The 27,567-nt window shown below is 47.4% G+C and overlaps 1 protein-coding gene across 2 annotated transcripts; it reads right to left on the bottom strand.

Moving 5' to 3' along the window:
* Positions 1 to 42: 42 nt before the first annotated feature.
* Positions 43 to 27,567, bottom strand: DHX33 (DEAH-box helicase 33). Of its 2 annotated transcripts, XM_025362362.1 has the most exons (12): positions 27,087 to 27,566; positions 21,276 to 21,436; positions 20,048 to 20,275; positions 19,078 to 19,248; positions 13,797 to 13,982; positions 12,960 to 13,071; positions 11,613 to 11,772; positions 11,382 to 11,470; positions 8,006 to 8,133; positions 7,403 to 7,606; positions 6,006 to 6,092; positions 314 to 1,334 (listed from the first exon to the last, which is right to left on the bottom strand). In XM_025362362.1, the coding sequence occupies exons 1-12, from the start codon at positions 27,550 to 27,552 to the stop codon at positions 1,026 to 1,028; spliced, it is 2,301 nt and encodes a 766-aa protein (XP_025218147.1). In that variant the 5' UTR covers positions 27,553 to 27,566; the 3' UTR covers positions 314 to 1,025. The 2 variants fall into 2 exon arrangements, with proteins under 2 accessions (XP_025218148.1, XP_025218147.1); XM_025362363.1 differs by lacking the exon at positions 21,276 to 21,436 and having other exon boundaries at positions 43 to 1,334; positions 27,087 to 27,567.

Consider the following 27,567-nt stretch of genomic DNA (forward strand, 5'->3'; position numbering starts at 1 on the left):
ACGTTCTCTGGGTTCTATGTACCCTTCTCCCCTCCCCACCCCCACCACCTCTGACCAGGGGCTCTGCCCCAAAAGAAACAGCTGAAATGGTACGAGTCACTCTTCATGCCCACGTGTTCGCTGGTGCCCAGTTAGAGGGAAAAATGGCAACTGCGTATGTGGGAGTCACCGACACACACAAAACACTGAAAGGCCAGTTTCCCATGTCTATGTGTGACAGGATTCAGAAGGTATAAATCAGCCTTCACCCGGGAAGCTTACATGTCTCCTGAAAGCATGACAGGGTCACGCACCAACAGGGTCACGTACCGAGGACCAGGAGGCTCCTTTACTGGTCTCTGCTTAGAGACAGACACAGAGCGGTCCACCTCCAGACATAAGTGTTCAGTAGGGATCGCCATCCCAGGAGGTACGAGATAACAGCACCTCCCTGTGGAAACTTCTACAGAAGTCAGTTGTGTTTTCTATTTTAAAACTGAATACAGATAGACGTTAAACAAGAACCAAGGGCAACATCCAAGCTCCGCAACCTCCTGTGGCCCTTCCAGAAAATCGCCCTCAGTCACAAGAACTTGGGATGTTGCTGTACCTAATTCACATCACGTGGAAAGCAGCAACATTCAGCCTAATGGCTCCCAACTCCCTGTATGTGTGGTGTGCTCCAGGCATAGTTCTGGATACCTTCCATTCATTTTCTCTAAACTTTATGAACCCAATTTTATAAGGATTATTATTATTGCTCCCATTTGGCAGATGAGAAAACTGAGGCTCAGGTGTTAATTAAGTCAAAGTCACCCAGTAAGAACCAGAAGCATAATTTTGAAGCTTCCAGGTACAAATGATATGTCCATGTCTACATGGGTCAGTCCTGGGAGGTGAAGCAAAGATGCTTTCAAGCCCCTGGAAGTCAGGCACGCTCAGCTGACTCCAAGGCTTCTCTAAGCGCCGCCCTGGAAGGCTGCTGTGAGGACGACTGGAGTCCAACCTCCCAGGGACCAGCGATTCTGGTGGCATCCTGGGGCGGCTCAGTTTCTGGCAGTTCTCAGCTTCCTCCTAAAGTATTCAGGGGCAGCCTCGTATAGCCACTCTGCATCCACGACGCAGAGGTCCCGCATGTAGCACTTGTTGGTGTAGAGCAGCTCGGTGTACACGACGCAGGCTGGCTTGCAGTGGAAGAGGACGGATGACGGGTGGATAGCCACCGGCTGGTGGGTGTCCGTGGTGGCATAGGTGCCGTCTGGCTGAAGCTCGGCAGTGCTCATGAAGAGGCTGTGAGCCAGGCAGCGGCGGACGCTCTCCATGTCTCCTCGGGATGACACGATTGGCATTGACATCTGTTTCGGGAGAAAGCGAGGAATGGAGCCGACCCCAAACACTGGTCAGCACTATGCAGTGTGTTGGGGAAACTGGACCCATCGGGGCAAATGCAGCCCGCACTGTGAGCCTAACAAAGTGGATTCTGACATTCAGAGGTGGTCACCAAGCATCAGCAAGGTCAGGGGAAGAAGGCCCAGCTGGACGAGGGCGGACCAGAAACAGGGAAACTACTGCCTGCGAAGGCAGGGCTGGGAGGGAGGCGCTCACGTTAGCCACCAGACCACAGGCAGGCTGCGTGACCCACCCCTCACCTAAATTCCATCAGGACACCCAGAAAGGAAAGGCCCTTCCCTCTTGCTTTGACCATCTCACCATCTCCTCATGCCGATTCGCCTCACATGCTGCTGCCAGGCTCATCTACCTAAAGCACGGCCCAAACCACTCTCCATCCACTCAGACACCTTCAACACTGTCTCTATCGCTCCTTGCAAAACAACGCAAAGTTCCCGAGGTGGAGCCACGAAGGAGCCGCCCTGAGCCGCTCCCCCATCTTTCCTTTCACCGCACTTTTTCTTTTTCTTTCTTTTCTTTTTCTGAGGCTGAGTCTCGCTCTGTCGCCCAGGCTGCAATGCAGCGGCGCGATCTCAGCTCCCTGCAACCTCCACCTCCCAGGTTCAAGCGATTCTACTGCCTTACTTAGCCTCCCAAGTAGCTGGGATTACAGGCGCCCGCCACCGCGCCTGGCTAATTTTTGTATTTTTAGTAGAAACGGGGTTTCACCATGTTGGTCAGGCTGGTCTCGAACCCCTGACCTCAAGTGATCTGCGCGCCTCGGCCTCCCGAAGTGCTGGGATTCCAGACGTGAGCGACCACGCCCAGCCTCACCACTGTTCTTTAGACACTCCATGGTTCCCCATAGTTGGCTGCCTTCTCTTTCCTCGCCCCGTTTCATGATTCCTATCTCTGTGCCTTCACATTTGCGGCTCTTAGTAGAAATGCTGCCTTTGTCTCATCAGAGGAAATGTCAGTCACCAGTCAATGTCCTTGTTCTACTGCTCTGGATGAGCGGGTCATGTAACCTACGCCCCTGGGCACAGATGAACAAACCAGTGGTACACACTCGCTGGACCTAAGCTGGCCAGCTTCTCTCTTCCAGGCATCTGTTAGGTTTGAAACTGGAAAACTTGTCAATCTCTGCTGGGCTCTTGAGAGGAGGGGCCATGCAGAGCAATCACTTCCATGTGGAGGTAAAGGGGGGAAGAGGGAAGGAGGCACGCAGAGGGTACTCGAAGCAAGAGAAGCAGCAGGTCCAGAGAAAGCAGCGGCCCTGGCTCCTGCAGGCTTTTTCTAGTTCCTGTGACTCTATTTCCTGCCTACAGGTTCTCAGAAACACCCTTCGATCCTTGGAAAAATCTTTTGTCCTTTATGATGGCTCAAGGGTTTCTGCTGTTGTTGACAATCAGCCGATCTATGCCTGAAGAAGATACTTTTTTTTTGAAGAGACAGGGTCTCGCTCTGTTGCCCAGGCTGGAGTGCAGTGGCGCAATCCTGGCTCGCTGCAACCTCTGCCTCCTGGATTCAAGCGATTCTTGTGCCTCAGCCTCCTGAGGAGCTGGGATTACAGGCACGTGCCACCACGCTCGGCTTATTTTTGTATTTTTAGCAGAGATGGGGTTTCGCCATGTTGGTCAGGCTGATTTTGAACTCCTGGCCTCAAGCAATCCACCTGCCTGGGCCTCCCAAAGTGCTGGGACTACAGGCATAAGCCAGCCACCACACCTGGCCTGGAAGATACTCTTTTATCTCCTTATCTGTCAAGATCTAGCTCAGTTGTCACCACCTCCAGGAAGCCCCAGAGGCTAAGTGCTGGTCTCTCCTTCCAGACTATCAGCTTTACCACTCACTGGCTGAGTGATTTGGGGCAAATTATTTAACCTGATTAGGCTTAGTTTCATCCTTTGTAAAATGGGAGTAACAACAGAATCAGTCTTATAGGTTGAAAAGAGGATTTTATCCTTTGGGTTAAGGTCTGAGTTAAAAAAGAAAAAAAAAGAAAAAAAGAAACGAGTTTAAATAAAGCGATCACATAAAAAGTATTCAGAACAGGGCTGAACAAACACCTCATAAATGATAGTGGTTACTTTAATCTGATGGCCTCCTGGCGTGAGTGTATGTACGTCAGGTCACCGTCTAGATTATTACTTAGTTACTGAGCAGGCATGTCTGTAAAGTCTCAGGACCTTGGCCAGTGCCTGGCATATAATGAGAGGTATCCCTGGCCACTACAGAGTCCTAAATCCAGAACTAATAGAGAAGCGCCATTTCTACTGTCAATAATTGAGAAAACTTACGAAGCCAAGAGACAGACTGGCAGGAAACTGTTCAAATACAAAAGCAGTTTGAAAAAATGTTGGGCTGGGCGCGGTGGCTCACACCTGTAATCCCAGCACTTTGGGAGGCCGAGGCGGGCGGATCACAAGGTCAGGAGATTGAGACCACGGTGAAACCCCATCTCTACTAAAAATACAAAAAAAATTAGCCGGGCGTGGTGGCGGGCACCTGTAGTCCCAGCTACTCAGGAGGGTGAGGCAGGAGAATGGCATGATCCCGGGAGGCGGAGCTTGCAGTGAGCGGAGATCGCACCACTGCATCCAGCCTGGGCGACAGAGCGAGACTCCGTCTCAAAAAAAAAAAAAAAAAAAAAAAAAAAATTGTGTGAAAGACCGAATACAACAGGCTACTAAGAGAAGAAACAGCTCTAGTGCTAACTACAGGCCGTTGGCATCAGACACAGGCCTGGGTACGGGCTGTGACTGTCTCCCAGGAGTGTCCACACTGAGGGGGCACAAGGCATTCGCCACAGAGTGCCTGTGACGACAGCAAAAACACGGACACTGTCTCAGTGATCAACAGCAAAAGAACACTCACGAGACCCTCTACCTCTGACATAAAATGTGGAGTGTCATGCAAGCATTAAATGTACCACAACAGGCCTTTCAAACACCATGTACTCTAAGAGGGAATAAAAAGCTAATATAAAACTTCGTGGGTCAGGCACGGTGGCTCACGCCCGGAATCCCAGCAATTTGGGAGGCCGAGGCGGGTGGATCGCCTGAGGTCAGGAGCTCAAGACCCGCCTGGCCAACACAGTGAAACCCCGTCTCTACTAAAAATACAAAAAATTAGGCTGGGAGTGGTGGCTCACGCCTGTAATCCCAGCACTTTGGGAGGTCAAGACCATCCTGGCTAACACGGTGAAACCTTAACTCTACTAAAAATACAAAAAATTGGCCGGGCGTGGTGGCTCACGCCTATAATCCCAGCACTTTACCTCGTCTCTACTAAAAATACAAAACATTAGCTGGGCGTGGTGGGTCACACCTGTAGTCCCAGCTCCTTGGGAGGCTGAGGCAGGAGAATTGCTTGAACCCAGGAGGCGGAGGTTGTGGTGAGCCAAGATCGTGCCACTGCACTCCAGCCTGGGCAACAAGAACGAAACTCCGTCTCAAAAAAAAAAAAAAGAAAAGAAAAGAAAAAACACTTTGTGGTGGACACTTTGGCAATATCTAACGAAATCCAAATTCCCCATCTAGAAATTCATTCTGTGCACACCACGGCACATATGCAGGAGGCAGAACCTAAATGACCGTTACTAGAGGCTTAAATAAACTGCAGTGAATACAATGAAATGCTATGAAATCACTGAAATGAATGAGCTAGACACATGCAGCACCAAAAGCCCAGAAGGATTCAAGAAATACACATGTGAGGCCAAGCGCGGTGGCTCACACCTGGAATCCCAGCACTTTGGAAGGTCGAGACGAGCGGATCACCTGAGGTCAGGAGTTCGAGACCAGCCTGGCCAACATGGTGAAACCCTGTCTCTATTAAAAATACAAAAATTAGCCTGGCGTGGTAGTAGGAGCCTGTAATCCCAGCTACTCGGGAGGCTGAGGCAGGAGAATCGCTTGAACTTGGGAGGCAGAAGTTCCAGTGAACAGAGGTTGCAGTGAGCCGAGATGGCACCACTGCACTCCAGCCTGGGTGACAGAGCAAGACTCTGTCTCAAATAGTAAAAAAGGAAAAGGAAAAGGAAAAGGAGTGAAGCCATGTGGAAGAAAAGAAGTTGTGGAACAGTACCTCATATACACGTATCCGTGTATGTGTGTGCTTGTACACAGGCACACAGACATGCACAAAAACATACATACACAGAAACAAATTCTAGAAGGATCTACCCCAAACTGTTAACAGTAGTTATCTCTGGAGGGGCAGGATTATGGGAGACTTTTTAAACTTTCTACATTATAAATCACTATTTTCTGCATTGTGTAAATATTTAACAACTATATACGACTTGGGTAATCTAAAAGGAAATAATGGAGATATTCCCACTTAAAATCTTATGAAGAATTCTAACCCTGGAAAATGCTTATAAAGATTATAAAACCAAATATAAATTATACATAGAATTTGCTATGTGAAAAAATACAATAAAAAATAGGCTGTAGGAAATAGGCTAAACTACTGAGATGTGGAATTGTGGGTAACTTCCTTTTTTCTTATTTGTGAAATTTTCTACAATGAGAAATCCTTTTATAATCACTAGCAATAAGCAATTTCAAAATGTCTACCTTGAACGAAGTAACAGCTTTGTCACCCAAAGAACACTAGGACCGGGACAATACCTTCAAGCAGATGTCCCTCAGCTGTGCTCTGACTTCGGCGACCAGCATCATATTCTTGCTGTTGACAAAATTCTCTTTGCACCAATCCTGAATAGGAGACAGAACGATATCACAATCCACTCATTCACTATTTATCTGTTCACAGAGACGGGGCCTTGCTCTGTTCCCTGGGCTGGAGTGCAGTGATACATCATAGCTCACCACAAACCAATCCTCCCACCTCGGCCTCCCAGATAGCTTCAACTACCTGCACGTGCCACCATGCCCAGCTAACAAGCCTCTCATTTCTATAGAAAAAATATAACAACATTTTTAGAACACAGTTGAATTCAGAGGAAAAACTTTAGGTGCCAAAAAGGAACGTAGGAAAATATCTTTATATCAAGAAACATGAACTATAAGGAAAACTATTAATAATTTAAACTAAAGAAAAACTTAAAGTTTCCCAACTTGGGATAGTTGTCTCATCATACCCAATAAAATATCAGAATCTCCAGAATAGATTTTAAAAGTTCTACAAGTCATTAAGAAAAAGACCAACGACCCAGTAGAAAAATGGACAAAGGAGATGAACAGACACAGAAAACAAAACAGAAATGCCCAATTTATGTAAGGCTTCTTCTTTCTTTTTTCTCTTTTTGGAGATAGAGTCTCGCTCTGTCACCTAGGCTGAGAGTGTAGTGGCACGATCTCAGCTCACCGCAACCTCTGCCTCCCAGGTTCAAATGATTCTCCTGCCTCAACCTCCCGAGTAGCTGGGATTATAGGTGTGCACAACCATGCCCAGCTAATTCTTGTATTTTTAGTAGAGACGGGCTTTTGCCATGTTGGCCAGGCTGCTCTGGAAGTCCTGGGCTCAAGTGACCTACCCGCCCCGGCCTCCCGAAGTGCTGGGATTACAAGCTGGAGACATGGTGCCTGGCCCTGGGCAAGTTTTTCAACTGCACGAAGCTTCATTTCCATGACTATGTTTCATGAATATAAAAGATAATAATAGCAGTGCTCATTTCTTAGAAGTACTGTACTGAATGAGATCATACATTAACAAGTGCTTAGCATGGGGCATGGCACGGAGTTAAGTACTCATTAATTGGTATGCACTACCATTATTAGACATATTACTTTATTAAGTTCCAACTACGTTTTGATGGGTTGGGAGTCGCTTAAGTCTTGCTGAGTTAAACACGGTTCAGAGCAGAGACCGGAGTGACATTTCTTTGGTGACCTCCCAGTACTGAGGCATTTCCGAAATGATGTCTGGCTTTCTTTTTGTGATTCTTTAGATCATTCAGCCACAAAGGCAAAGTGTACTTTTTGTGCGGCTTCAGTAGAAAAAGGGAAGCACGCAGCAGAGACAAGCGGCTGTCTCTGGAGAACAGGAGCAAGACAAGGCTCACCTTATTTCCACCCAGGTTTTTGAAGGTCCGATAGATATTGAGCAGGGTCATGTGATCCCCCTCGCTGGATACGAACTTCTTGCGGACCCCTTGCACTTCCTCTCGCCGGGAAGGAGGGTTGTGGAGGACGCTGTCCACAGACAGCAGGGAGACAATGGTCAGGATCTCCTCTGTACAGTGGAATTTGGGGGACATGAGGATGGTCTGCAAACCGAAATTTAAAATTGTGTAAACCCAGCCTTCTCCTAGCTTTAGAACGCACTATTTCTGTACATTGCTTTTGCAGCTTCCTTTCTAAGGAATTAAAGGACAGGTATTTCTAAAACCATGGCTATGTACATGAGTGTTATTTCACTCTTTCATATTAAATAAAACAGGTGACTGCCTTCCCTACAGAGTTCCGAATTTCTTGTGGGTAGGGCTCTTGACTTCGTATCTTTGAATCCCACACTGAACATCAACGAGGGCTATTTAAAAGCTAGGGGTTGGTAATTATTTAAGAGAAAAAGTGAGATTAATCGAGAAGCACTGGGTTAATGGTTCTACTTTGGGATGGCTAACTCTAATGTACAGAAAGCGGACTGAGGAGAGGGTATCATTTACTTTGGCAAATTTGGGTTCTAAAGGAAATGCCGCCATCTTTCTTCCAATTGGAGTCAGGGAAAGCTGGTCATCCTTATGTTCGAGAGCACCTAACAGGTCCAGCTGGGCAATGGCCGCCTGAATGTGATCTAAAGAAACAGAGACATAAAAAGGAGCCAAAAGTCCAAAAAGAATGAAGTTGCAGCCAGTTCAGTATTTCTGGGAGCTTTTGATAACTCTACATCAAACAACAGCAAAACATCAAAACATCATAACCACCACTGCCCTCTTGACACACCTGTCAAAGAATGACGTCACTGTCTTCAGTCCAATTCCCTCTTTTTGTTGAGACGCAGTCTCACTCTGTCGCCCAGGCTGGAGTGCAGTGGTGCAATCTTGGCTCACTGCAAGCTCCGCCTCCTGGGTTCACGCCATTCTCCTGCCTCAGCCTCCCGAGTAGCTGGGACTACAGGTGCCCACCACCACACCTGGCTAATTTTTTGTATTTTTAGTAGAGACAGCGTTTTACCATGTTAGCCAGGATGGTCTTGATCTCCTGACCTTGTGATCCACCCACCTCGGCCTCCCAAAGTGTTGGAATTACAGGCATAAGCCACTGTGCCTGGCCTCCCTTTTCTTTTTTGAGACAGAGTCTTGCTCTGTCGCCCATGCTGAAGTGCAAATGTGTGATCTCAGCTCATTGCAGCCTCCACCTCCTGGGTTCCAGTGATTCTCCTGTTTCAGCCTTCCCTGTAGCTGGGACCACAGGCATATGCCACCATGGCTGGCTAATTTTTGTATTTTTAGTAGAGACGGGGTTTCACCATGTTGGCCAGGCTGGTCTCAAACTCTTGACCTCAGGTGATCCGCCTGCCTTGGCCTCCCAAAGTGCTAGGATTGCAAGTGTGAGCCACTGCGCCTGGCCTCAATTCCCTTTTTAAATGACCTGTTATTTAGCAATATGTATGTAGATTTTGAATACACACACCAAAAGTGTAACCTTTGACCCAGCAATGCTACACTTACAAATTTCACCTGCAGATATACATCGCACAGAGACCCTATCGCCAGAAGCAAACACATAACAGTGGAAATAGCAGTTGTCTCAGGGGCCAGCTGGGGAGGCTGGGAGACAAAGAGGGGTGAGACGGACATTATCACTATTTACTATTTTATATTTTTTAAACTTTGAACCGTGTAAATACATTACCTATTAAAGAATAAAAAAGCATTTCTAAGGATGCAGTAAATATATACATCCCAATAAGGAGTGATCTGTAAAATGTATTAAATGAAAGAAAGCAGTGTGTTTCTCATTGCTTTTTTTTTTTTTTTTTTTTTGAGGTGGAGTCTTGCTCTGTGGCCCAGGCTGGAGTGCAGTGGCGTGATCTCTGCTCACTGCAAGCTCCGCCTCCCAGGTTCACGCCATTCTCCAGCCTCAGCCTCCCGAGTAGCTGGGACTACAGGTACCCGCCACCACGCCCGGCTAATTTTGTGTATTTTTAGTAGAGATGGGGTTTCACCATGTTAGCCAGGATGGTCTCGATCTCCTGACCTTGTGATCCGCCCGCCTCGGCCTCCCAAAGTGCTGAGATTACAGGCGTGAGCCACCGCACCCGGCCTTCTCATCGCTTTTTTTAAAGCAATATTTACCAATTGAAGGATGGATAAATGCATTTTGGTTTATTCACAGAATAGAATAGCACTTAATGTGAAAAAGCATCAACACAAATAAACTATACAGAACAAGCTGAATGAAAACAGTTTACTCAATAACATAAACTTACAAACAAAGAACAAACAGGTGGTTTAGGGATACAGACGCATATAGTAAAACAATAAAGAAAAGCAAGGCAATTACAAACAAAATGTGGGAGTGGTTACCCCAAAGGAGTGGAAGGAGGTGAGGGCAAGTGGGTGGCGGGGGTGCCCTGGGGGCTTCAACTGGGTACACAGGTGTTGGATTTTAATCATTCCTTATACCTTATGTATCATCATTTGTTCGTAAGGATTTAGCAATGAAGGGAAAAAATCAAGCACAGAACAATGTTCAATGTTTGTTGCTGTTTATGGTTTAAAACATACTACAGGCTGGGCGCGGTAGCTCACACCTGTAATCCCAGCACTTTGGGAGACTGAGGCGGGTGGATCACAAGGTCAGGAGTTCGAGACCAGCCCAGCCAACATAGTGAAACTCCATCTATACTAAAAAATACAAAAGTTAGCCGGGTGTGGTGGTGCACACCTGTAGTCCCAGCTACTTGGGAGGCTGAGGTAGAAGAATCACTTGAACCTGGCAGGCAGAGGTTGCAGTGAGCTGGGATCGCACCACTGCACTCCAGCCTGGGCAACAGAGTGAGATCCTGTCTCAAAACAAAAACAAAAACAAAAACATACTACAGCGGGGGCTTGGTGGCTCACACCTGTACTCCCAGCTACTCGGGAAGCTGATGTAGGAGAATCACCTGAGCCCGGGAGGTTGAGGCTGCAGTGAGCTGAGAATGTGCCGCTGCACTCCATCCTGGACAACCTGAGCGAGACCCTGTCTCAAAAATAAATAAATAAATACATAAATAAAATTAAACATACTACATATACTCACATATGCATACATTTGCTCTAGAAGTCTACTAGAAAATACTTCCAGTGGTTGTTCTAGGGGAAGAAAACTATGAACCTGAGGATTAGGACAGGACCCTTGTACACCCAATCAATTGCTGACTTTGTGTTTTCTTTCTTTTTTTTTTAAACCAATTGCATTACTTAAGAAAAGGAACGGGAGGAAGAAAAGGAAAATGGTGCATTGATGAGAGGCCAGGTGCCAAAGCTACTATCATAAAGATTTCCAATTATGTTCTTCCACTGTAGAGAAATTACCAATGAACAGGAGACTGATCAAATTCCAGTTAAAGGCACAGAAATGTGATCTTTGCAGTCCCTGTGCTGAAAAAAGCACAATTTCATTACAGTTCTGTAGTAACCCAAGGACTCACATGATGACCTTCACTGGTTCCAGAGGTCAAGGAAACTTATTGATGGTGCTGACAGTACAGAATCTATCATTTCATAGCTAGGAGCACTGGCACATGCCTGTGGTCCCAGCTACTTGGAAGGCTGAAGCGGGAGGATCGCTGGAGCCCAGGAGTTGGAGGCTGTGATGGGGCCTGTGGGTAGCCACTGCCCTTCCACCTGGGCCACACAGTGAGACTCTGTCTCTTTAAAAGTCAATCAATTTATCTGTCATTTCATGATTTTGAGATGCTTCTCTAATAACTAATGTTGTTATCCACACAATTAAATAAAGGAGATGACCAAAATACTTTATTTTTTTGGAAGGGTCCGTTTGTTGTTGTTTGTCTCCTCACCCACCTTCTGCAAAACTGTGGATTTCACTTACCTGGAGATGGCTTGGACATGAAGTCAAAGGTGAGCACATTTGGGACTTTCATTGCCAGAAGCTGAAGCATCACACTGGCCAGGTTACACCTGCGAAGAGCGTGAGGCCAGGGTCATCACCTGATCCCTCTGCCAGTGAGTCAGAACCACTCACGGAGGAGTGTGAGTAAAACCGCAGCTCTGGGCAAGCAGGAGAGACGTGGGGACAAACGGCAGCAGTGCAGGTGCCTACCTCTGGATCTCTGGCACGGTCATCTTATCAAACTTCTCAAACTCCTCCTCCGTGTAGAGCCGGTAACAGATGCCACTGTCCTCTCTGCCAGCCCTCCCTGTGCGCTGCCAAGCCTGCGTCTTCGATACCCGCTGCACTGCTAACACCTCAAGACCACTGTCTGGACGGAGAGTGAGCCCCATTAGTGCTTCATCACATGAACAAACTCTTTCTACAGTGTTGATAAAAAGAAGCACACCAGTGGTTCTTTCAGCAACACAGGGGTCCAGAAAACCTCAAGGCTAGCACAATGGACAGCGCAAAACCAGGATGCTCCGCAGCGGTTTGGCCCTAGTGAAACAAGGCTTTGCAATAAGCCCAGTGTGAAATCTGTCACGAAAACGTCAGAGAAAACTCACGCATGCAGCAAGGGGCCAGAAGAGTTTCCGAGGTCTTGCCTTAGGTGGTAGGACGGCCAACCCCTCCCGTTTGCTTGGGACAGAGGGTTTCCTGGGATGTGGGATTCTGGGTGCTAAAACTGGGACAGTTTCAGCAAACGAGGATGGTGGTCATACTATCAATCAACGACTCCGGAATTCAATGCCTCAAATCACTTGGGAGCTTTATCCTCCCTCCCAGTTCTGTTGTAAGACAGAAATAATGTGATGTCTGTTTTCTAGCAGTAAATGAGGTTCATTTTCTTGATAAAGGTGTATTCTTAGCCAGGCACTGGAGACCCAAGCTCTTTCACCTAACGTCATCTCAAAAAGATACACCTGTGGAAGTCACGACCCTCAAATGTTTGCTGGAGCATTTCAGCTCAATAATTGGGAGCAATAATTTCAGTGGCCTCCACTCCTCAGTGGAATAAAGCGAAGTATCAAACAGATATGAGTCAAGATGACCTGAAGTTAGCTTCCCACCGCACCTTCTTAGGAGAAGCCAGTGCTCCTTCTATGCCTCAGCCCAGCCAGGGGATCTGGTTCCTTCCTAGGAAACCTGGGAGCTCATACCAGCCATATATATATTTATATATAGTTTCTGATGACAGCCTTTGATTGACACCCAGCTATTCCTGGCCTTACAGCCAACTTCTGATGGGGTACTGGACCCTCTGCTCAGGTCCCAGACCCTGTGTGCCCAAGTTTGCTTGACCTGGGCTCTTCCTTCCTGCCTCTACTTCCTGTCTCACATACCCGCCTCAGGACTCCTTTGTGGACCTGGAGTGTAGATGATCTCACTCATGGCGCCTGCCACCCGAATTTGCTAGTTACAAACATGAAACACTCAGGGGAAAACTGCGGGACTACAGTTTCAGTGGCTGCTCACTAGACACAGGAGAGACATTCATGAACTACAAATTCTCACCAGGGTTATACTTCTTTGCTTTAACCATGCCCGTGTCAACTACATATTTTATTCCTGTAATGGTTATGGAGGTTTCAGCGATGTTGGTTGAAATGATCACTTTGCGATAGCCCTAAAAGGAGGAAGAAAACCAAAAAGCCGCATTGACACACGGATGATTCAGAAGCCTTCAAACATATTCTCACCATTGATTTCCACAAGTCACTCAGGACCACGAAAAGATGACTCCATTATTAATGGCAGTCATTAATATGAATGGTTGGTCATTCAACTAGGCAGGGGAAGGGACGCTGCAGTCTTAAAGGTCAATTTGAGGCAATGAGATGTAGCGGAACAAGCACAGGAATCAGAAGCAAGTAGATGTGGGTTGGAATCGTGGCCCCGCCAGCGACTTACTATGCGCTCCTTGAGCAAGTGTGACTTCCCCTCTTGGGGCCTCGCGATCCCCATGGGATCATCACCGGCCTTGCCGGTTCCCATGAGGATGAGAGACAGTGGATATCAAAGCTAGCACAGTGCCTGGCACGGCAAAGGCACACAATAAATGCCACAATGGACACATGCAATTTATGCGGGTCCTTAGAAGTCACTCATTCACCTTGCAGCTTTGGATTATACTCTCCCTCATCCCAACAACTGCCTCCCTGCTCCCATCACAGGAGCGCCATATATGTCACTGTGCATTGTGCTCCTGCGCCTCCTCAATGCACTCATCTGGTACCTGGGTAGCCCATCCCATACACCTTATCTGGAACCTGGTAATAGGTACACAGACCTCACTGGTGGATCCGTCTGGGTGCCCACAATAGGGCTGGAGAGAAGAGGTGGTGCACTCACCTTTGGGGCCCCTTGGAAGACTCGCAGCTGCTGCGCATAGGGCAGGGAGGCGTACAGCGGAAGGACCAGCAACGCAGGGCAGCCGTCTGGGAGGTGCTTTGCAATGTCTCGGCAGGTCTTGCTCATGGCTTCGATCTCCTCCTGCCCGGTGAGGAACACCAGGATGTCCTGTGAAGGAGGGGCTTCCTGTAAAAAAGGTAGAGGGGGTTTACTAGGCATTGATAGAATTGCAGCTTGCACAGAAAAAGACAATGGTGATTGATGATGTTTCCCAGAGTTATTTTTCTTAACCATGGAAATGTAAATGAGCCTAAAAGTTGATGTCTAGCTTGGAGAGAACCCCGACCAGCAGTGCATAAAATGGTAATAGGCTGGGTGTGATGGCTCACGCCTGTAAACCTAGCACTTTGGGAGGCCGAGGCGGGAGGATAGTTTGCGGCCAGGAGTTTGTGACCATTCTGGGCAACACAGCAAGATCCCATCTCTACAAAACACTTTTTAAAAAATTAGTCAGGGGTGGTGGCACATGCCTGTAGTTCCAGTTGCTTGTCACTGCACTCCAGCCTGGGCGACAGAATGAGACCCTGACTCAAAAACATAAAAAACAAAACTGGAATATATAGGAGTTAGCCAGCTATGTTTATAGGCCAAGTGATGAAATTCTGAAGGAAAATCATCAGATTGTTTTTTCCAACAAGAACAATACCATGAAAAGCATAATCAGGCAAGCAAATAAAATCTGCATGAGGCTTCCTTCCTTTTGTAAGCATCTTGAAAGACGAGGTTGACAAAACAGAAGGCAACTTGGGGAAATCCTAATCCGTGGAAATGAACAGATGCAGCCACGCTGGAAAAGGAGCCTTTAATAATGATGCCGTCGAAAGCGCTTTCACACGCCCCCAAACATACACTGTATACTTGGACAACTGCTTGAGCTGTTGAGGTTAATGGGGTTCCTCACTTTCAAAGGGAACAACACCCAAGTGTGAATGACATACCTAATGCCCTGATTTTTCTTTGATTTCTGATCAGACATATTAATTTGTTTGATGTAAAGTGCTTGACACTTTGGGAGGACAAGGTGGGCAGATCACCTGAGGTCAGGAGTTCGAGACCAGCTTGACCAACATGGTGAAACCCTGTCTCTACTAAAAATACAAAAATTAGCTGGGAGTGGTGGTGGGTGCCTGTAATCCCAGCTCCTCAGGAGGCTGAGGCAAGAGAATTGCTTGAACCTGGGAGGTGGAGATTGCAGTGAGCCCAGATTGTGCCACTGCACTCCAGCTTGGCCAACAGAGCAAGACTTTCTCTCAAAATAAAATAAAAAAATAAAATAAAATAAAATTAAATTAAATAGGGCCAGGCGCAGTGGCTCATGTCTGTAATCCCAGCACTTCAGGAGGTCGAGGCGGGTGGATTACAAGGTCAGGAGATCAAGACCATGCTGGCTAACACAGTGAAACCCATCTCTACTAAAAATACAAAAAATTAGGCAGGCATGGTGGCACACGCCTGTAATCCCAGCTACTCGGGAGGCTGAGGCAGGAGAATCACTTGAACGTGGGAGGCGGAGGTTGCAGTGAGCCGATATCGCACCACTGCACTCCATCCAGCCTGGGTGACACAGTGAGACTCCATCTCAAAAATAAAATAAAATAAAATAAAGTGCTTGATGGGCTGGGCGAGGTGGCTCATGCCTGTAACCTCAGCACTTTGGGAGGCTGAGGCGGGCAAATGGGTTGAGGTCAACAGTTTGAGACCAGCCTGTCCAACACAGTGAAATCCCATCTCTACTAAAAATACAAAAGTTAGCTGGGTGTGGTTCCAGATACTCGGGAGGCTGAGGCACAAGAATGGCTTCAACCTGGGAGGCAGAGGTTGCAGTGAGCCGAGTTCATGTCACTGCACTCCAGTCTGGGCGACAGAGTGAGACTCCATCTCAAAAAAAAAAAAAAAAACCAAACAAAAAAACGCCTAATGGCAAAATAAATAGAAAAAAATGTTAATAATTATATGTATGTTTAGGTATATATGTAAAAATACATATTATTAAAATGTGTATCTTTTTTTCAGCCCAGTATTAACAGAACAATTGTTCAGAGGTACACACAGACAGGACAAAATCTAAATCAGTCAAAACCTCATCAGTGGGAGATTTCATCAAAGCCAGGGTAACCTAATGCACCAGCAGCTGCCATTTATGAAAAATTCTCATCTCGTTTGCTTTCCGCAGTTAAACAAGGCAGGCTTCTTCCCCAAATACTATGAAAACGACCGTAAAGGCCACTGTCTCAGAAAAAAAAGACAATGACAGATGAGGAGGCTCAAATCACTTTGGAAGAGAGAGGGGAAAGCGGCTGTTTGACTTGGCTGGAGGGAGGGAACTACACATCGTGTTGTGGGAGAGTGAAAACCCAGGGATTGGCTCAAAGTCTGAGTATAGCGTGGTTAAACCCTCCAGTTCCCTCTCCTACCCAGGGCGGCCAGGAGACTGGGAAGCGCTGGGCTTCACCACGGGAAAATGGTGACAAAGGGAAGAGTCATGATAACAACTGCACAAAGGCCCAGGAGAGCCACCTGCCCTAACTGGAACAGCAGCGTAAGGGACTCTGAAAAGACAGACTGTGCTTGAACACAGAACCATTCACGATTGGCACATGAGAGATGTTGGAACATTTGGAAAAAAATGAGCCAGAGCTACCTACAAAGCTTACACAACTGTGTTGTTCAAGAAACAAGGTATAGGGATGACGGTGTGCTACTAGCAATGTGTGGTCATGATATTGTTAGTATTGATACTGGACTCAGAAAACATCATAATAGGCCAGACACAAGGGTGCAAGCATGTAGTTACTCCCCAGTGCTGAGGCAGGAGGATTGCTTGAGCCCAGGAGTTCACGACCAGCCTGGGCAACACAGCAAGATGCTGCCTCTAAAACAAAAACCTAAACAGAAACATCATGATAGAACTGTCAAGAGGCTGGAGATAAAGAGGGCTGGGGAGGGGCAATTCTAAACTCTTGTCACCATGGTAAGAAATTAGCATACGATGCCTGATACCCATAACTCAAGAAACAGTGGCAAAAGCAAGGTAGTTTAGAAATACGAAAGCAGTATGTAGAGACTGAAAGGAGGTGCCCTAAACAGCAGAAATCTGGGATGTTGAAGTAAAAACAACTGTTATTCTTTTATTATGAACCTTTTACTACAGACTACTTGACTTTTTAAAACTTTAAACCCCATATGCATCACTTCTTTTAAAATAAAAATTGACTGGGCACGGTTTCTCACATCTGCAACCCCAGTGCTTTGGGAGGCTGAGTCGGGAAAATCACTTGAGGCCAGGAGTTTGAGACCAGCCTGGGAAACATAGCAAGACCCTGTGTCTACAAAACATAAAAAAAATTAGCCAGGTGTAGTGGTGTGTGCCTATAGTTTCAGCTACTCAGGAGGCAAAGGCAGGAGGATTGCTTGAGCCCAGGAGATCGAGGCTGCAGTGAGCTATGATTATGCCACTGTTCTCCAGCCTGGGTGACAGAATGAGACTCTGTCTCTAAATAAGTAAATTAAATAAAAATTAATTTTAAAAGTTTGCCTCTGGATTTTCTCAGAAAGCCAATAGGAAGGTAAAAATATTGAATTTTATACAAATTAAACAAAAATGATTCAATGATTCAAATTTTTGAAGTAAATGTTTAATAAAATGAGAAAATATTTTTTAATATTCTCCTAATATAGTAAAAAAAAAAAAAACAACAAAACTCTAAGTTGCAACCCATTATTGGGCCAATGTCAATTTTTTCTTTTTTTGAGATAGGATCTTGCTCTGTCTCCCAGGCTGGAGTGCAGCGATCATAGTTCACTGCAGCCTTAATCTTCCAGGCTTAAGTGATCCTCCTACCTCAGCATCCCAAGTAGCTGGGACTATAGGCGTGCACCCCCACACCTGGCTGACTTTTATTTTTAGTTGAGATGAGGTCTTGCTATGTTGCCCAGGCTGGTCTCAAACTCCTGAGCTCAAGTAATCCTACCCACCTCTGCTTCCCAAAGTGCTAGGATTCCAGGTGTGAGCCACTGTGCCCAGCCAACTTTTTCTTTAAATGAGGCATAAAATATCAGAGTACCCTACATGTAGTAAAAGACGTAGTTTCTTTTTTAAAAAATAATTTTTATAATTTTTTATAGAGACAGAGTTTTGCTATGCTGTCAGACTGGTCTTGAACTCTTAAGACTCAAGTGATCCTCCTGCTTTGGCCTCCCAAAGCATTGGGATTACAGGTGTGAGTCACCATGCCTGGCCAGAAGCGGTGTTTCATAGACTTATTTCAGTTATATGTATAGTGTACTGGGTTGCAAAATAAAAAGTGCTTCTTTTGTTTTTTTTGAGACGGAGTCTCGCTCTGTCGCCCAGGCTGGAGTGCAGTGGCACGATCTCGGCTCACTGCAAGCTCCACCTCCCGGGTTCACGCCATTCTCCTGCCTCAGCCTCCCGAGTAGCTGGGACTACAGGCGTCCGCCACCACGCCTGGCTAATTTTTTGTATTTTTAGTAGAGATGGGGTTTCACCATGTTAGCCAGGATGGTCTCGATCTCCTGACCTCGTGATCCGCTCACCTCAGCCTCCCAAAGTGCTGGGATTACAGGTGTGAGCCACTGCGCCCAGCCAAAAGTACTTCTTAATAGGGGTTATAATCAAGAAAAGCTGGTAAGCTACTGCTCTAACATGGCAATTTTCTGGCTCAGTGTAAGAAAGCTGCTGGTCAGAGTTGAATTATTTTTCTTTTCAGAGAAAAGGAGAGACACCATAAATAAAGGATAAAAATCCAGACACAGCAAATCAACTCCTTATTCATCTTTTTTTTTTCCAGACAGAGTCTCCCTCTGTCACCCAGGCTGGAGTGCAGTGGTGCGATCTCGGTTCACTGCAACCTTCGCCTCCTGGGTTCAGCCGATTCTCCTGCCTCAGCCTCCTGAGTAGCTGAGACTACAGGCACCCGCCATCAGGCCCGGATAATTTCTGTATTTTTGTAGAGATGGGGTTTCACCATGTTGGCCAGGCTGGTCTTGAACTCCTGACCTCAGGTGATCCGCCCGCCTTGGTCTCCCAAAGTGCCGGGATTACAGGCGTGAGCCACTGCGCCTGGCTTCCTTATTCATGTTGATGACACAACTCACAAAGCTGTTTTTTTATTCAGTAGCTTTGCTTTTTAAGGCTCAATATTCTCACTACCAACTGCAAGATAAAAGACAACTTTTTGGGAATTTGCCCCCCACACCATACCTGGTGGATCTGGAAGACTGAGACAAGCGCGGCGTGCAGGTAATCATTCTGAGGCTGTTTGGTGTAAAACACTTGGATCGGATGCTGCCGACCCTCTAGGTAGAGGACGGGGGCGCCACTGAAATACTGAGAGAACAGGTCCACATCCATCGTAGCTGACATCACAATCACCTGCATGAAAGAACGAAGAGGACCAGAAGCAAACATTGGGACAGCCTTTCCATGTCCCTCTCAAGCCCCAAAAGCAGATGATTGAGGCCTGTGCCACCTCCATTAGAGCTGACTTTCTTCCAAGGCTCTGAGCAGAACAGGCAGAGGAGAACACCCTGCTAAAGAACACAGGCCAGGCCAGTTTCCTTTCCTTTTTTTTTTTTTTTGAGATGGAGTTTCGCCGGGCACAGTGGCTCATGCCTGTAATCCCAGCACTTTGGGAGGCCGAGACGGGTGGATCACGAGGTCAGGACATCGAGATCATCCTGGCTAACACGGTGAAACCCCGTCTCTACTAAAAATACAAAAAATTAGCTGGGCGTGGTGGCAGGTGCCTGTGAAAGGCGTGAACGCGGGAGGCGCAGCTTGCAGTGAGCCGAGATCGCACCACTGCACTCCAGCCTGGGCAACAGAGCAAGACTCCGTCTCAAAAAAAAAAAAAAATCGAGACGGAGTTTCACTGTTGTCGCCCAGGCTGGAGTGCAGTGGCGCGATCTCTGCTGATTGCAACTTCCGCCTCCCAGGTTCAAGTGACTCCTGCCTCAGCCTCCCAAGTAGCTGGAACTACAGGCACACACCACCATGCCCAGCTCATTTCTCGTATTTTTAGTAGAGACAGGGTTTCACCATGTTGGCCCAGGTTAGTCTCGAACTCCTGACCTCAGGTGATCCACCCGCCTCGGCCTTCCAAAGTGCTGGGATTACAGGAGTGAGCCCCGACGCCCGGCCAGGCCTGTTTGCTTCTGTGTGTTATGCGTACTTTCAGAGGAAGTTTCCCTAGTTCCTTTCTCCTCTTCTGTGCGGCTTTCACCACTCCAAAGAGCACATCTGTGTGGATAGTCCGTTCGTGAGCTTCATCCAAAATGACACAGCTGTACTTCCGAAGCAAAGAGTCTGAAATTGCTTCGCGCAGAAGCATGCCGTCTGTCAGAAACTTGATCCTGGTGTCGTCTGAGGTGACGTCATCAAAGCGCACCGTATAGCCGACCTGTGCAGAGAAACAACTTATTCGGTCATCAAACATTTCTTGAGCGCCTGCTGCGTCCAGCACTAAGTTGGGCGCTCGCACCACCACAGTGGACAAGACCAACACCAACCCTTCCTACTCCCTTGGGAGGCATGCAGTCTAGCTGGGAGAGACCATGGTCAAGTTTACTTCAACTGCAATTACTGTAACTATTACAAGGAATATTTAAAATTAACCTTCTAGCTCAAGCTATTTAATAATTTCATGTGGGCCGGGCGCGGTGGCTCACACCTGTAATCCCAGCACTTTGGGAGGCCGAGGCAAGTGGATCATGAGGTCAGGAGTTTGAGACCAGCCTGACCAACATGGTGAAACCCCGTCTCTACTAAAAAATACAAAAATTAGCCGGGCGTGGTGGCGGCTGCCTGTAATCCCAGCTACTCCGGAGGCTGAGGCGGGAGAATCGCTTGAACCCAGGAGGCAGAGGTTGCAGTGAGCCGCGATTGTGCCACTCACTGTACTCCAGTCTGGGTGACAGCGCGAGACAGTCTCAAAATAAAATAAATAAATAAATAAATAAATAAAAAAGTTTCATGTGAAGTTATGTACAGATATGAAAAGATGTCTAAAATATTTTTAAGTGAAATGAGTACACACACACGAATCTGTCTTATATACAGTTCTGAGACTCATTCTCAATACTCACATATACACTGGCATAATGCTTACAATGTTTCTAGAAAGACATATAGATAAGAGAGTTAACAGAGGTTACTGAAGGCTTAAGATGTTCAAAGAAAACAACTAATTTATCCAACTTGACAACAGATTTTGAAAGCAAAGCACATGGGACCAATAGAGCTCCTGATCTCTCAGGAGCTTGTAAAGAACTCTCGGAAGAATAGGCAAGAAAGCAGCTCATTATGTAAAAGGAGTCTTGTTTAGAAAAATAAAAGGCAGCGGGCATGGTGGGAGAACTGTTTAGTCAAGAAGTGTTAAGAGTAAAGAAGGAACCAGGTACCAGCTTCCCGAGTTCAGTTCTCTTCTCGTCTGAGACTCTAGTAGCAAGAGAGATGGCAGCTACTCGACGAGGCTGGGTCACAGCAATGATGCCCTGGCGGCTGATCCCTCCTTCATACAGGTACTGAGGGATCTGAGTTGTCTTCCCAGAGCCAGTTTCCCCTAGGAGAGAGGGAAAAAAAAAAAAAAAAGGCTCATTGAAATGCAAATTAGGGCTGGGCACCAGGGCTGGCACCTATAATCTCAGTACTTTGGGAGGCCGAGGTAGGAGGCTCTCTTGAGCCCAGGAGTTCAAGATCAGCCTGGGCAACACAGCAAGACCCTGTCTCAACAACAACAATTAGCCAGGTGTGGTTGCATGTGCCTGTAGTCCCAGCAACTAGGGAGGCTGAGACAGAAGGATCATGAGGCCCAGGAGTTCAAGGTTACAGTAAGCCATGATTGTGCCACTGCATGCCAGCCTGGGAGATAGTGTGAGACAATGTCTGGAAAGAAAAAAAAAAAGAAAAAGAAATGCAAATTGGCTGGGCACAGTGGCTCATTCCTGTGATCCTAGCACGTCGGGAGGCCAAGGGAGGAGGATCACTTGAGCCCAGGAGTTGTCTCTAAAAAAATACAAAATTAGTTGGACGTGGTGGTGCACGCCTGTGGTCCCAGCTACTCTGAAGGCTGAGGTGGGCATATTGCGTGAGCCAGGGAGGTCCAGGCTGCAGTGAGCCATGATCACACCACTACACTCCAGCATGGGCAACAGAATGAGACCCTGTCTTAGAAAAACAACAACAACAAAAAGCAAATTGATATAAATTTCACCAAACAAACAGCTCAAAGTCAGAAGTAAAAGATAAAATACTCTGAGTTGGTAAAGCCTCAGGAGAACGGGCATTCAGGTACGTGTACTGCTGGCGAAGTTAGTTGGCTAATTGGTATTATTTCTTAGGAGGCCAAATTATGTTTTTTAAATCTTTAAAATCCTTTGACCCGCAATTTTGCTTGCAGAAATTGATTCTAAGAAAATAAGTAAACTTGTGTATAAAGATACAGCTTCGAAGAGATTTTATTCAATTTTGCTCCTGACAGAAAAAAACTGGAAACGATATAAATGTTCAAAAGGCAATTTACATAGTTAAAATATAAAATAAAATAATTTACATAGTTAAAATATAAAATAAAATACAACTGTTACATAGATTTCTGCATACTGATGGACATGCAGAGACATCCATTCATGCACTGCTGCCTTCAACTCCTGGCCACTCCCCAGCCTGCTGCCTCCCTTCAACCCCTCTGCCTCTGCCCACACTATGGGCAGAGCACCTGCCCTCACACTGCCTGCCTGGCAAACTCTAAGATGAGTCAGGCCTCAGACACGCTCTCCTGGCTGCAGAGGTGGCCCTCCTCTGGGCTCCAGAGAGCCTTGTTCATCTCTCTTTCAGCGCTGACCATCCTGCGTTGTACAAAAGCGTTTAAATGTGTCCATCCTCCCACAACACCAGAAGCTCCCGGGGAGGGGGGGGGGCAGTGCTCTGCAAGTCCCTCACAGGTACTTGAGTATCTTGCATACAATAAGCACGCAGTAAATGTTATTTCCTGCCTTGTGTGAGTTCCTTTAATAGTGCCTGATTAGAGCAAAAAACTCAGCAAATCTGCGCATCCTTCCCCTCCCTCCAGTTATCACCAGGCCTCTCTGACCTCACAGAGTCCTCCAGTCCCATTATTTGTGGGGTTTTTTTTCCCGTCAGTCTGTCAGCCCCCTCTGACTGCTCATCCTTCCTGACCCAGACAAGAATCAGACTAAGAATTTGATTATTCTGCAATCTTCCTGCTGAATCCACTAGGCAAAACCCCAAACTTGAATTAATGTCTCTGTCCATCTTTCCTGCTCCTGTACCAGGGCAACTGAGTGTTGCTAAAGTAAAATACAAAATGCTTGGCACCAGAAGTGTTGTGAACTTTGGATGCTTTCAAGTTTTGTAATATTCCCATTATACTTACTGGCTGAGCATTTTAATTGTGAAAATCTGAAGTCCTAAATGCTCCCAAATCCAAAACTTTTTGAGCACCCGACATGATGCTCAAAGGAAATGCTCCTTGGAGCCCCCTCTGGATTTTGGATTTTCAGATTTGGGATGTTCAACCTATAATTTGGTTGTGCAGAAGCAAACCTGAGTTTATAGTGTAGCCGAAATGCACCTAGGCACCAGTACTACCAGGATCTGTTTTCTTGTTTTTGCAGCCTGTCTTGTCTCCATCCTCCCCAAGGGCCCACTTGAAGCCCAGTGACTCCCATTCTGAGCAGGGCTCCTGAACCTGTCTCACAGAAGTGGGGTTCTTTTTTTTTTTTTTTTTTTTTTGAGACGGAGTCTTGCTCTGTCACCCAGGCTGGAGTGCAGTGGCCGGATCTCAGCTCACTGCAAGCTCCTCCTCTCGGGTTCACGCCATTCTCCTGCCTCAGCCTCCCGAGTAGCTGGGACTATAGGCACCCGCCACTTCGCCCGGCTAGTATTTTGTATTTTTTAGTAGAGACGGCGTTTCACCGTGTTAGCCACGATGGTCTCGATCTCCTGACCTCGTGATCCGCCCGTCTCGGCCTCCCAAAGTGCTGGGATTACAGGCTTGAGCCACCGTGCCCGGCCGAGAAGTGGGGTTCTAAAATGTGATCATCTCCCTACCTGCCCCTACAAGCCCTTCTGCAGTGCACAGTCCTTACATCCATTCTCTAGCCCTGCAGCCTCTTAGCCTTCCTCCTCTTCCAGACCAGCCCTGCATCTAGCGCTTGTGGCCAACCTCCCCGCTTCCCCACACCTCCTGATCTTTGCTCCGTTAGCTCGATTCTATCTTCAGCCTCCCTCCCTATTGAGTTCTTCCCCTCAACCTCTGAATACAGACGGTCCCTGCCTTAGAACTGCTCGACTTCAGGATGGAGCAAAAGTCAAAACCATACAGTAGCAACTGTTCTTTTGAGTACCCACACAACTGTTTGTCACTTTCAGTATGGTATTTAATAAATTACATGAAATATTCAAGACTATTATAAAATAGGCTTTCTGTTAGATGATATCACCAAACCATAGGCTAATGTACATGTTCCGAGCACACCGAAGGCAGGCTGCACATATTCAATGCATTTCCAACTTAGGATATTTTCAACTTATGAGGATGGGTGGGTTCGTCCACACATAACCCCGTTCTAAATTGAGCAGCATCTGTAAAGTTCCTCTCAGCTTCCCTCCTTTTTCTCAAAACAGAAGCCTGCTCCCCCTGCTTTCAGCCCTCAGCTCAATGTCAAATCAGCTGTTACCCACAGAGCTTTGTTGAAATAGCTCTCCAAAGGATCCACGATCAATAGTGTCAGAGACTGTGAAAGTCGTGAAAAATTTTGTAAAAGGAAATTTATGCAAGAAATGTTTCACAATTTAAAAGTGATTACGCTTCCTGAATGCTTTATAAAATGTCACTACAACTCTTAGCTGTACAACTTGCCTGCTTTGCAGCTAGGTTAAAACCTAGGACGCAAGGAGCTAAATGCTGAAATAAGCCAGCACTTCTTATCTGCACTTCTGTCTAAGTCCTAGCTGTACACCTAGCGCATAATTAAAATCCCAAACTTACCAAGGTTTTCAACAAAGCTAAAGGTTGCTAAAAGTTAACAATGTATGTAGTCCCAGCTACTCGGGAGGCTGAGGCAGGAGAATGGCGTGAACCCGGGAGGCGGAGCTTGCAGTGAGCTGAGATCCGGCCACTGCACTCCAGCCCGGGCAACAGAGCGAGACTCCGTCTCAAAAAAAAAAAAAAAAGTTAACAATGTAACATGCATTTAAAACTGATGAAGAAGCAGTTTACGTGCAAGGTGTGTAAGGAAAGTAAAATACACTTTTGGCAAAAAGATTATAAGGAGGGATAAGAATGTACATTTTTACCTATTTTAAAAGTTTAAAGAATTGTTTTGAGGGGGCCCAGCGCGGGGGCTCACGCCTGTTTCTATATCAACCAATCAGGCCCGAGTAAAAAGCGCTGCTAAAATAACTTTAAAAAAAAGGCTAAAAAGCTAAGGGGGTACCAAAACAACCAAATGGACTCTTGGTTTGAAAACAAAATCATAGCATGCGTCATCCTATTCCTGGGCTCTCTCCTAATACTATGCCTGGGACTAATATTCTTTTTTGTTTGTTTGAGATGGAGACTGGCTTTGTCACCCAGGCTGGAGTGCAGTGGTGCCATCTCGGCTCACTCCAAGCTCCGCCTCCCGGGTTCAAGCCATTCTCCTGCCTCAGCCTCCCGAGTAGCTGGGACTACAGGCGCCCGCCACCTCGCCCGGCTAATTTTTTGTATTTTTAGTAGAGAAGGGGTTTCATGGTGTTAGCCAGGATGGTCTCGATCTCCTGACCTTGTGATCCACCCGTCTGGGCCTCCCAAAGTGCTGGGATACAGGCGTGAGCCACCGCGCCCGGCCAAGGGACTAATGTTCTTACCCTGCCTAATTAACCTTTTTCAAAGATTTTTAACTGACAGGATCATGGCCATTTCACAAACAAACTCCCCAAAAACATCTACAGATGGCATTGCTCCTACAGTCAACCTGAGGCCAGGAAACTCTCCGTCCCCTCGTTAACAGGAAGTAGCCAGAAAGAACATGCCGTCCCTCCTCCTTTTTATAACTGAAGGGTCTGGATTGACAGAGCAGGAGCATCACCATCTTGGACAAGCCCCTCATTCAAAAGTTCACCTTAAAAAACCGCCTAAATCCAAAGGGCATCAGCGTAATGGCTAAGGTCAGCACGACCATAGACCACAAATAACATCTCCAATCAGAGACATTCCGAACTCATCCCCGACCAGACACATGTCAGCCCCAAGATAACCTGGCTCTGACCGAGAAGAGTTAGCCGGGAGATAACCCCCCTCCGGGCCGGAAAGATGTCTGCTCCAAGACAACCTCCCCTCCTCCCAAAGAGAGTCCAATCCCGCCAAAAACTTCTCCACACCTATAAACATTCCAAGCTTGTGATAAGGGCCCTCACCCTAAAACCAATATATACTCTTAAGTCTGTAAGAGAAACGGCTCCTGACCGAACTCGGCCAGGAGCGCCTCTCAGGTTTTAACTAAAGAAAACCCGTCTTTAATTGCCAGCCGCGTTTCGTGTTTCTTTCCTTTTTCTTTAACTCTTACAAATAGCTCACATCCAAATCCAGTGGGCATCACATCCAAGTCCAGTGAAACTGGACTGGACTGCTGCATCTGCTCACTCTGTATTCCTTTGACTAGCAGCACTCATGGGTCTCCTTCCCCTTTTTGGCTGCTCATCCTTTCCGTCCTTCAGTATCTCCTCTAACACGTGGGGGATGAAAGCCCCTTGAAATCAGTCCCTGCCCAACAACTCTGCCTGTTTTCATGCACCAGAAACTACACCTTCCCTTTCCACCGGAATGTGTTCAGGTTCCCATCTCTCAAAAGACTTTCTCTCCTGCCTAGAACGCCCTCCCTCCCACACGACCTCCCCAGCCACCTCCTCACAAACTGGGTCAGATCCACTCTCCTAAGCCCCGCAAGCCCCCGGTACGTGTCTCTATCCTTTTACACGGAAGGTGAGTCTTTGCCTACACACGTCGGTCACTCTCACCGGGCTGTCCAGCGCCTCCAGGGCAGGGCTGCCGGACCCTTCTTCGAGGCCCCTCTCCAGGTCTGGCCCAGAAAAGGTATTCAGGTTTGTTGAAACCAAGAACGAAAGGGATTGAGAGGCATGTAAGAAAAACTGCTTTAGCTAAGCCACGGACGAAGTGCAAGGAAGAGCCCGCCGGCGCGGCCACTCACCGATGAGGACCGCGTTGTCCAGGTTTCGGAGCTGGGTTAACAGTTGTCCCCGCGCCTGGAAGATGGGCAGACTCCGGCGCTGCAGCTCCACAGCTTCAGGGTAGGGACTGGCCGAGGGCTGGGCCAGGGGCGGCTGCTGCCTCCGGCCTCCTCCTCCACCTCTGCCGCCGCTGCCCGCAGTCAGCAGCATCACCACTTGCCTCCCAGGAGGGAAGGACCCAGAGCGGCTCGGAGGCCCAGAGCCCGGCCGGAATCTCTTGGCCGGCGGGAAGCCCGCCTCCTCCGGCATGTCGGGAGGGCACGGCAGCAGGAGGCGCAAGCGCCGGCAGCTCCTGCCCCCTCTCAGGTGCAGACAGCAGGCGCGCACCGCCCCTTCCTCGCCACGTGCTGGCGGCTCCCGGCGACCACCGATGACATCACGGCCGCCCCAGCCTTTCGAAAAGGGACTGCAACTCCCAGCATGCATTGGGGGCTTGGGAAG

Source organism: Theropithecus gelada, chromosome 16 (assembly GCF_003255815.1).
Source record: "Theropithecus gelada isolate Dixy chromosome 16, Tgel_1.0, whole genome shotgun sequence".
In the NCBI taxonomy this organism is placed as follows: Eukaryota; Metazoa; Chordata; class Mammalia; order Primates; family Cercopithecidae; genus Theropithecus; species Theropithecus gelada.

Coding starts and splice junctions, on each gene's coding strand:
- DHX33 (XM_025362362.1), bottom strand. CDS start 27,552: ATGCATGCTGGGAGTTGCAGTCCCTTTTCGAAAGGCTGGGGCGGCCGT. Junction 20,276..21,275: donor GAACTGAACTCGGGAAGCTG/GTACCTGGTTCC, acceptor TTCTCTGCACAG/GTCGGCTATACGGTGCGCTT. Junction 13,072..13,796: donor TCTTCCAAGGGGCCCCAAAG/GTGAGTGCACCA, acceptor TCCTCCTTTTAG/GGCTATCGCAAAGTGATCAT.